Source organism: Emys orbicularis, chromosome 22 (assembly GCF_028017835.1).
Source record: "Emys orbicularis isolate rEmyOrb1 chromosome 22, rEmyOrb1.hap1, whole genome shotgun sequence".
NCBI classification, from domain to species: domain Eukaryota; kingdom Metazoa; phylum Chordata; order Testudines; family Emydidae; genus Emys; species Emys orbicularis.
The window spans coordinates 16,219,675-16,230,322 of NC_088704.1; the positions used below are offsets into that span (position 1 = coordinate 16,219,675).

General features: G+C 47.8%; 2 protein-coding genes across 2 annotated transcripts in view; both read left to right on the plus strand.

The window, feature by feature from the left end:
• The window catches only part of PUSL1 (pseudouridine synthase like 1), a 67,087-nt gene extending 64,470 nt beyond the window's left edge, over nt 1–2,617 (plus strand). The window contains exons 7-8 of the mRNA XM_065421429.1: nt 227–389; nt 2,555–2,617. Coding sequence (XP_065277501.1) covers nt 227–389; nt 2,555–2,586 — 195 coding nt within the window. The 3' untranslated portion in view covers nt 2,587–2,617. The remainder of the gene's footprint in view (nt 1–226; nt 390–2,554) is intronic.
• A 5,682-nt stretch (nt 2,618–8,299) lies between these two features.
• Nucleotides 8,300–10,639, plus strand: LOC135893556 (lysophosphatidic acid receptor 6-like). The gene is made up of 2 exons (XM_065421399.1): nt 8,300–9,524; nt 10,087–10,639. The coding sequence occupies exons 1-2, from the start codon at nt 8,465–8,467 to the stop codon at nt 10,095–10,097; spliced, it is 1,071 nt and encodes a 356-aa protein (XP_065277471.1). The 5' UTR covers nt 8,300–8,464; the 3' UTR covers nt 10,098–10,639.
• Nucleotides 10,640–10,648: the final 9 nt, after the last annotated feature.

Genomic DNA, 10,648 nt, shown 5'->3' on the forward strand with positions numbered 1-10,648 from the left:
TGGCAGGATTCCTCCCAGGGTGACAGGGACCGGGCATGCTGCCTTGAACTGCAGGGCATGAAGCATCTCTCCATAGGCTAATTCCCTGGCCCTGGTAGTTATGGAACGTTACATGCCCCTGGGCCCTGCTGGGTTACACTGAAAGCATCAGATGGGTTTTCACGTCTGCTTTTTATGAGGACAACAACGGGGCGGTATTTCTAAGCCGGATTCTCTGTTGTTTCAGGTACGAAGGATGGCAGGGGCTCTGGTAGCAGTTGGCCAAGGCAGGCTGGCTTCTTATCACATAAAGGAACTATTAGAGATTAGAGACTCGCTGGCTTATCCACAAAACACCATGGCTCCAGCAGCTGGACTCTTCCTGAAATCTGTGAAGTATGACGACGCTGGTAAGTGAATCCATGGAGTGCCGGTCAGAGGGAACCCTGAGCATCGCAAGACTCCTTCAGTGGAGTCGGATCTGCCTGTGAAGGCAGCAGTCACCTGCCCCAGCCTTGCTATCAAAACCATCTTCGCCATTATTCATCCCACAGGCTATTTATAGCCACGTTCCACTGAGTGCCGAAGTCGTAATGGGCGCTCGTTGCAATGGGGCATCATGGACGGGTGCGTTTCCTGGTCAGTTTCCTCCGTTGGTAAAACATTCATCATACAGTTTGCAAAGGGCTTTGAGATTCTTGGATGAACGGGGCTGTGTCAGGGCAGACGAACTAATGAAGCCTCGTTATACCCACGTGAGCATTCTGGCCGTTTTGATGAGGAAACCGAAGCAAAGGAGGTGCAGCAACTTGCCCGAGGTCACAGAGCAAATCAGTGGCTGAGCGAAGTCTAGGATCCAATAATTCTGGCTCCTGGTCCCCTGCTCTAACTACCTGACCCCTGCCCTCCCCGAGACAGGAACAGAACCCAGGGTTTGAGACTCTTAGTCTCTTGCACGTAACGAGTAGAGCTACTACCCTCTTTAAATGTTTAATAGCGGGCTGAGAAGGGTAGTGGGCACCAGCCAGATACCCAGAATTTGCTCGCATCTTCATTCCCATCTCTCACTGGGTTGTTCTTGCACAGAACCCATAATGATAAGGCCTGTTGCTTAACCTGTCCAGAACAGGAGACAGAAATCCAGGGGGTCCCTGTGATCGGAGACGTGGTATCTGTTTTAAGCTGTTTATTTCAGGTACTGCTTGAGGAAGTTTAAAAAAAAAAAAAAAAAAAGCCAATCTGTTTCTCCTAAAAGATTATGAATTCATACAATCCAAAATTCATATCCCCTGTAGGGAGGGAGGATATTAACTGGCTTGAACGATAAAAGCGATTTTATTGCAGGCAGAATGTGATAAGATGATGTCTTGATGGGGCAAAGACGATCTTATTTCTAAATTGAATACAGCCTCTGTGTTAGTGTCCCATTAAAGGGCATCAATGAAATCTTTGCCGTAAACACGCATACTTGCTTCTGATGAGATTAGCGATCCGCTCCAAGGGAGAAGGATGGGGGCATCGAATTACTTCCTAGCGAGCGTTGCCGTAGTGACAGATGTGAGCCACCATTGTGAAATGATACAATAATCAAGTACCTACTGGAGCTACTTCATCCATAGCTCTCACAGCCCTTTATAAAGACGTGTATTACTGCCAATGATTGGGGAAACTGAGGCACGGAGAGGCAAAACTGACTTGCCCATAGTCACATGGGCTCCGAGGCAGAAGCCTGGAGTAGAACCCAGGTGTCCTGACAGCTACACAGCACTGTGCCCTACCTGGCCAGGTCAGCGTTGAGGGCACAAACGATGGTGGGTGGCGATATGGAGAAGCTTGTGTAACTGGTGATCCTATGCTGCGTAGAGAGAGGCCTTCGGACCCCCGAGCTGTCCCCAGGCCCATGGCAGCTGCAATGAATAAACAAAACTCAATTCCCTTCTACAGGCGGGGTGGGGACAAATGGACCTCCATGGTTCACCTTCTACAGGCTGTCTCTGGGGCCCCCATCTCCCTGGAGTGCCCTGCCTGGGAGCCACTTCCTCTCTCTGCAGCTCCTGGTAGAATCTTCCTCTCCTCATTAGCCAGCGATTCACCAGGGCCGGGGTGAGCTGGTATGAAGGGGCCTTAACAAACACAGAGCGTCCATCTCCGCTAGACCCACCAGCCCTCCCTGGGACCACTCCGTTGCACCCAGGGCTTGCTAAAGCTGTCAAGGCTCCCCGAGGCTCTGTTAAACTGGGGTTAGGTTTCATCCCCCACAGCAGCAGACGAGGCCTCCTTTGATTTTTCTTGGAGGTGCCAGAGCGGGACTCAGGGAACAAGAAGCAGGGAAACAAAGAGCCACACAACCAGCTTGGAGACAAAGCAGAGCTCTTAGGCGGGCCTTGTCAGTTTTGGCCCGTTCTAATGGCACTTCTCCCAAGAAGCGCTGGCTGCCGAGCCGCCCAACCATCTGCCCACATTTGTGGGGACGGAGCCCAGGCAGGAAATGAAGAAACACAAACTTAAGTGCTTTCAGGTGGGGCTGGGTTTCTCTCTCTTTCCACATCAATGGTTTCCCTTTTTCTCCTCGCAGACGTGGACACAGAAGGTAACGCAGCAAAATAGCGGCCCTGTGAGACGTGCAGCTGTGCCTGAAAGAACTCGGTTGGTGGGGGCCATGTCGCAGAGATTTCCAGACCTCGCTTTGTATGCTGATACGCGGCCGGGTCTCAATAAACCCCATGGATTGTGGCTAGAGACATCGCCACGTCATTTGTCCACGTGCCCAGAGGCTTGGAAGGATTGGTAACTCTGGGCGACGGACAGCTGGTTGGTTTGTAGATTCTAAGCTACTTGGGTCACACCACTGGCTGCACGCTCACATACTGTCTTCCCCTCGCCTCCTGCCTCCACCAACATACAGGGAAGGGACCTGTGTGTGTGGAGGGGCGTCACTTCCCCTGGGCACAGACGCAGAATGGGGTCAGACCACAGTAGGCAAACCTTTGTCTCCTCTTTACCCCTCTTCTTTGTAATCCCTGTCGTCTTGCAGACCAGCAGGAGACACAGTCGTTTATGTATGTATCATGAAAGCCCAACTTGAATTGCGGGATGATTGTCAAATAATTGCAGCTGAGTTGTGGACAAGACATGGAAAATTGCGGAAAAGTAATAATGGCCCTTGATTAATTGGGGTCATTTGCAAAAGCCAGAGAAGACCTATTTGTTTAAGAAAAAAATTGCTAGAACAATAGAAACACTCCAGGATTACCAAAAAGAACGAGGAGTACTTGTGGCACCTTAGAGACGAGCAAATTATTTTTGATAATCGGACATTTTGCTGCAACTGGGTTACAGCTATTAATGCGTGGGGCTGACAGCAGGCTTATCATGCACAAAGCACACGTGAGTCAGCACAGGAGCATAGCGTGATGGAGAACACAGATACCTTTTTTTTTTTTAATTAAACAGGATTGTTTTTTGTGACACTTAAACCTCAAGTTTTGCCTATTTTATGTCTAGGTCTGATACAGTCAGCATCATATGATGTGTTAATTGGCCTGGCTTGTGAATGGCCCCAAAACCCCAGCCTTCCTTGAGGGGGACTCTGTTTGCAAAGGCCCATGTCACAGGCAGCTGAGTCCCTGGGAGGTGTTGAGCATTGACGTCACTGGGAGCTAAAAACCAGACCTAGGTGTGCTGGAGGGGGGGCCTGTTTTGCTGTGCATATTCTGCAACAGTTCGTCTTTGTGGCAAAAGTTTTAGGCAGAGACTGAAGCAGGAGTTATTCTTATATAACATCATCTCGCTCTGCCTTTTGCTTTACCTCTTCTAAAGCTTTGCGGTGTCTTATGGCTTGGTTAGTGCAAACTTCAGTGTTTTGTGGTTTTTCCAAAAGAAAGCGAACATATCGCTCAGTTAAACACTAGTGCTTGGCCGGGTCCTGCTGCAAAAATCATGTTTGGTGCACATTGAAGGTGCCTAATGTCAACTTTATGAATTAGCTCCTCCTCCTCATGTGCCTGTGTTGCAATTATTGAGAAGGACCAGAGAGATGGTCAGATTGTCAGTGACTGTGGGTGGCTGTTTTTCCCCCCCCACCTTCCTCTGCAGTGTGTGGATGCAGGTGACCTGCCAAGATTATCAGGGTCTATCTCACTTACTCATTTCCCCGCCATTTGCGGCGACTTTGGGCATCGGTGCATCTTGGTCCTTTCTATTCTCTACCTGTGGCACAAAATGGAGGTTCCAGAGGGCTGTCATATTTAGTTTCCTTTTGGTTGTTGGGTGGCGGCGGCTTGTGATATACAGGAAATGAGACTGAACTCTTAAGACCCTGTGACAAGCTCTCTCCTTGACTGCAGAGCTGGTGTTCAGAGCCCTACAGTCAGCTCCTCAAGGTCGGAGGGTGCTTTTTGTTACTGGGGGGTTGGCCTAGATACCCGGTAACCTGTTCAGACAAATGAAAAATACTTAGTTGCAAGATTGTGCAGTGTGCATTAACTCTGACAGGCAGGGTTGTGAGCTGGTGATGGTGAAGTATTTCAGCCCTTTACTGTTGCCGGTAGCAGGTTTACCAGTGGACTCACTACTTCCACCCACTGAAGGAGAGGTAAGAATTTTCCATTTTATTCTCTCCCTTCATACATAGCGGGTTGGTTCCTACTCACTTTCTTTGGTTGCACACGGGTGAGTCGGGAGCTGCATTCTTAGCACTAACAGTGCCACTGGCAGTTCCCAGGAGCCCCGGAAAATGCCACACAATCCCTTCCACGCAGTCGGGAAGGTGAACGTCGGTATCTCAGTAGGGGCGGTGCCGACTGATGTTATACAACAGCTTCGTGCATCTGTTTGTGAAGCATTGGACTCACCCTGTTGTTACCCTAGAGACTGGACGTATTGCAGAACAGTTAAGGGACCAGCTGTCACGTTGCTTTGGACTCACCTGGGTATCCGAGCTCCACATAGATACAGACACACAGGAAATCGGACACGATCAATCACATTTAGGCAGCTGTTTCCCTGGAAAGGCGTTAACCAGTGGCCTAAACCTTGCCGCATCATTGCCATTTCTCCTTACCAGGAAAAGCATTGGTTAAAATACAGATAAAATCACAAGTGAAATGAATCGGATTTAGGCTCAGGCTAAAGTCAAGTACTGGCCCATGATTTGGAAGCATCAGCGTTCTCGGCTAAGGGGGAGGCCTAGGGCTGCGTAGTAGCTCAGGTGCCTGTCGCAGTTGTGAATGAACATGGGACTGTGCCTTTCACTCGCTGGCGCCCGGGAAGACCGCCTTTCACTCGCTGGCAAAACTGAAACTCATCTCATTGTAGTTTCACGTGACACATGCTGGGCATGATGTGAAATGTTCTGTTCACCTACCGGCCGAGTCCGAGTATGAACTGGAACTCTTGGCCTACCTCTGCACTTCCTGTGGTTTCTCGCTGCAGAGCAAGGTGGGAGGGTTTTGCGATATGCGTTGCAAGGTGACTTCATTCTGGTGCTACACTTTCGACAGGAGAGCTCAGTATCAAGCCTCTGCTTTGTGAAGCGTCTTCAGAGGATCCAGTGTGTTCGTTGCATTTTTCGCGTGAGATAGTGGCCTGGGGCTGGTGGGTGAGTTTGTTTCTTTTACTTCCCTTTCTTGATTTATCCTGAGACGCTGCATGGCCCAGGACGAGGGCAGCTGGCAGCGAGTGTCTGGGGTTTTTTAAAGGAATGCTTACATGTTAATACAAGTTGGAAAGCCCCTCTCCAAATGATCAGGCTGAATTAGGTTTGCAACGCCCCTGGTAAATGTGTGAAAATAACTTACTAGCTCCAGCTGACATAGTAACTTATTTTTGGGGGGGGGGGGCTTTAAATATCTTATGCTGCTAATTCCTTCCACTTGGCTGTAATCTGCCTAGGACGCTGCACCCCGACATTGGGAATGCTTGCATTTCTGGTGCTTTACAAATCACGTGACCCGAAATTCAAATTTTGTAAAAACGTGCATTTATCCTGTGACTAACAGAAACGTTTCCATTAATAACAATGGAAACTTCTTTTCCAGTCCAACAGACCTTTTCCTCTTCACTACTGGGTTTGCAAACCAGAAATTTTGCACCATGGAGAGCTTGGCAAGTGAATCTCACAATGGTGATTTTCAATATCCGAGCTGAAATGCAGGAAGTAAAATGGCCTCGATAAATACAGCAGAAAGAATTGGGGTTTTAAAGAAATGTAGGCGCTGGTCCTGCAAGCTGATTTACTTGCGGAATGGGGGCCTTAGGGTAATAGGAGAACCATGAGTAAACAATTTAGTTTATTTACAATAGGGAGAAGTTGACTGTACCTGGGGAACTGGGTGCTTCTCCTAGCTTTGTGACATGGGGAGAGTCATTTTGCTACTACCTCTACCCCCTAGTGTATAATGAAGATACTTAAATTTATTTACTTCCGACGTGTATTGTGATGCTAAATTGTTTGTAAAGAGCCGATGATGGAATGTCCTCAGAGTTTTCTTCCCTCTCTTATCCTCGTTTTGCCATAATTAATCCAAAGCAGGTTCACTTTAAGGGAGTGGAACATCTAAATGGAGTTACCCGTCTTACCAAGTCAGCACAGCGGGCTGAACTCGATGACCTCTCGAGATCCCTTCCAGCCGTACATTTCACTTTCTTTTTGTGAGGCTGGAGAAGGCTGCTGTCCTCTTTCAGTGGGGCAGACCTGGTTTCGGATGCCTACTTAGATGGTGGCTTTAGCACAGCTGTGCAAGATTGTACTCACAGCAGACAACTAGAATATTAGTCTCTGTTTTCATCATGGTGATGTCAGGCAAGTAGATTTTGTGCCTTGGCTAGTCAATTCTCACACCAAGCCTGCTTGAGAAGTGAGAGCGTGAGATTTTCCTTTAATTTGAGTGGGGTGGTGTGGTCAGCAAAATGTCACTTATGGAAAAAAACCTGTGTTTTCCTGTGTGGTGCTACCTCTGCTGACTGACTGACTGACTTACTGAGTGACTCAGTCTGCTCTGTTCCACGTCATTCAGTTAGCGGTCAGTAAAATTACTGTCTCTTTCCTCTTGACAAATTCTACCGCCTATTCAAAACCCCACCGCTCACTTCATTTGCTAGTATCCTCTCCACTCATACATCACTCTTATTTATTCAGATCACCCTGGCTGCTCCTCGGATCTATCTTAAATTTAATTCTCCATCTAAGACCTCCTCGTTTGTGTACATGAGTCAGTATGTTTTGTTTTAGGCCTGCTGAAATTTCTCGGTCGCTCTTTTTCTTGTCAGGGACAGGGTCAAATCAGAGTTGTCGCTGCGCGTTTAGATCCTGCTCTGGTGAAATTCTCTTGCCTGGGACACCATCCACTGAATAGTTGAGAGGCATGGTTTGCCACAGTGTGGTTTTGCAATTATTTCCCTTTCCCCGCCCTCTGTTATCTGAAAGACCCCCACCAACAGATTGTGTAGTCAGACTTGCTCTTCGCCCTGTAGTGCCAAAATGAAACTATTCTCTCCCCTCCCCCCCCCCATCTGTTATAATCATCTTTGGTACTTCTTGTGACAACAGTACAAGTGAGAGGAGACGGACTGTGCCCCTTTAATGTATAATGAATAGTTACATCTACTTTCCTAGGGGCTCCCACCAGAGGATCTCACAGCACTTTACAAACATTGCGTGAAACCTCACTCCTCAGGGAGGTGGTATCCCAATTGTTTCAAGAGGTTATTTGTATTACAGTAGCAGCTAGAGGCCCCAGCTGACATCCAAGCCCGCTTGTGCTCGGCTCTGTACGGATACGTCATGAGAAACAACCCCTGCCCTGAAGAGCTTGCAGTCTAAGACAAAGGGTAGGAGGGGCAACAGGCACAGAGAGGCGACATGACTTGCCTGGAACAGAAGCCAGGGCTGCTGGGCCCAGTCCAATGCTCAGACTCGGATGGCTAATCTCAGAGAACTGGGGCTTGGCTTCCACCAGTGCTGAGCACCTCTCACTAAGCTGTCCCAAGCTGGGCATGCAGAATGAGGGGCCACTTGTGATAATGGCGCGCTAAAGTCATGCAGCACGTTCACGGGAAATAGCCTGGCACCAGCCCGGAGGTCTTAGATTTGGCTCTGGGCTTTCAATCAAACCTCATCCGTTTTAACTTGAAGACTTTCCCCTGCCTGCCATTTAGAACCATTGCAAAGGGAGTTACACACAGTCAGTACGCTGGTGAAACAATCCCAGGGCAGTAAACCCGTCTCCTGTTTTAGGGGATATTTTTGATTGTAACGTGAGGGAAAGTCTTTCCCCACCACACTAATGCTTATTTTTATCGTATTAGGTTTACTGAGCGTAGAAGCTTTAGCTGCCTTTTAACCAGAGCTGGCTGATGTAACAACACACCTCGAGTTCTCACCCCAGGACCGAGAGCTCCTGGAGCTTTGGATTTGCTCATCTTTTGGAAAAAAGAGGATAATCTAGGCTCTCCCCACCGAACTTGTTCTCCTGCAGCAGAAAGCATGGCAAACACTTCCTGTACCATGGCCAGGGGACACTCGAATGCAACCACAGTTGATTGTTGGGTGGAAGCAGACTTCCAGTACCATCTCTTCACGATCATCTACAGCATTGTCTTTGTACTGGGACTGCTAGAAAACGTCTTGGCTCTCTACCTTTTGACCTGCAAGGTCAAGTACACCTCGCACTCCTACATCTACCTCATCAACCTGGCTGTAGCAGATACCTTGTTTGTTTGTATATTGCCCTTTAAAATCCATTACCACCTGAACCAGAACGATTGGATCTTTGGAGACATGGCTTGTAGGATCACCGGGGCCTTGTATTACATCAACATCTACGTCAGCATTGCCTTCTTCACCTGCATTTGCATGGATCGTTACGTGGCCGTGCTGCACCCCTTCACCTACATCCGGATCAAAGTCACCCACTACAGGATAGCGGTCACAGTCTTTTGGCTCGTTGCCGCAAGCATCACGATCCCACTTATTCTCGGGGGGCCCCTTCACAACAAGGGCACAGGGAACAAGACCGCATGCTTTGAGAACTTCTCGCTGACCAGCTGGACCCATCGCATGATGCCCTACAACGTCTGTGCCTTGCTGTTTGGCTTTGTCATCCCGTTTGCCATCATCCTCATCAGCTACCCTCTCATCGCCAAGCGAATCGCCCACACTAGACGCAGCATTCACAAGAAGAAGGCCTTGAGGACCATCTACCTGATCCTGCTCATCTGCATCCTGTGCTTCCTTCCTTATCATCTCACTCACCTCCTCCACTTCCTGATGAGGGTCCAGCTCATCCAAAGTTGCCGGTTTACCAACTTAATTTACAAAATGCGCCGGGTCACTTTGGCCCTGGTCAGTTTCAACTGCTGCCTGAACCCCCTCCTCTACTACTTCACGTCTTCCAGCAAGCCATGGCATCTCGGCCTCAAGTTCAGATCCAAAACCAAGGTTTATACCATTTGTGACAGAAAATTCAATGACTATCCTTATAAAAGCAAGCCAACAAGACCACCACCACCCCAGCTCTTGAATGAATTGCCTTTTTTAAAACAAGGTCAGTAAGTTATTCACCCATAGGTTACGAGTTCAAATCCAACCAAACTTTGAGGAGGAGGAGGAGTATTCAGGTGAGATCAGGTGCTGTATACACATACTCTTTAGGGCAGGGACTATGAATTGAATGTATTGGTGGTCAGTCCACTTCCTAGGAGACTAGAGTCTGTTAATTGGCAAGGGTGGGCTCAGCAGACAAAATGAAGATAAAAGACAACACATTAGTAGAGATGCCTGTGTTGTGTATAAATAGGACTTTAGTGGGGATCAAGAGCTCTGAAAACTGAAGAGTGTCAAGAATGTATGGCAATAGTTCCACTTCAGTGTTACTTATTAAGCAGTACACAAAAAATCCTTTGTTTGGAAAGTGGTGACATTATAGGCCGATTTCCAAAGTAAAGGGAGCAGCTGGCTTTCTGCTATTTAAAATCTCTTTGTAGAATAAGAACAATTTCAGTCTTTGTGTATAATATGAATTATCCAAACTAATGGGCCTGCACCAGTATGGTTTGGTATACCGACTACTTGACAGTCATTTCATCATCTGCATCCTTCTCTCTTAGGTATCCTTTAACTGCTATTGAGACAGTCTGATCAAGTGTCTAGCACAAAGGACTGGGACTCAGAGGGCTAGGTTCTAATCCAGTTGCTTTGGCACAGCATTGAATATCTGCCCATGTCCCGCAATCTATAAAATGGGAATAGCCAAGCACCTCCGTGTTGTCCCTTTCTTTGCTGAACACTCTGAAAGTTAGCTTTGCTTTATAGCTGAGGGATGGTCTTCCTCTCGATAAGAGGCCCCCTGGGGAGTACAGAACCTCAGCTTGAGTTCACAGCCGTGTACGCATATGCGGTAATGGATAAGTAACTGCTTAAATATTATGCTTAGTTTTAATCCCTCAGGCCTACTTTTAAGTTCTAACTCCCTATCAGCGTTCTGTACCGTTAAAGTTGACAGCTGACCTTACGTTCAATGCAGAAGCAACAAAATGATTCAATTATTTTGTTCACAAGCTTCAAAGGTGGCCGAGTGAATTAAAACGCTGTTAAGAGGAGCATCTTCCTGTGCTGTACTTACGTATGTTGAAAAAGCAAAGTGCTGGCATCAGAACGTTCTTTTTAATA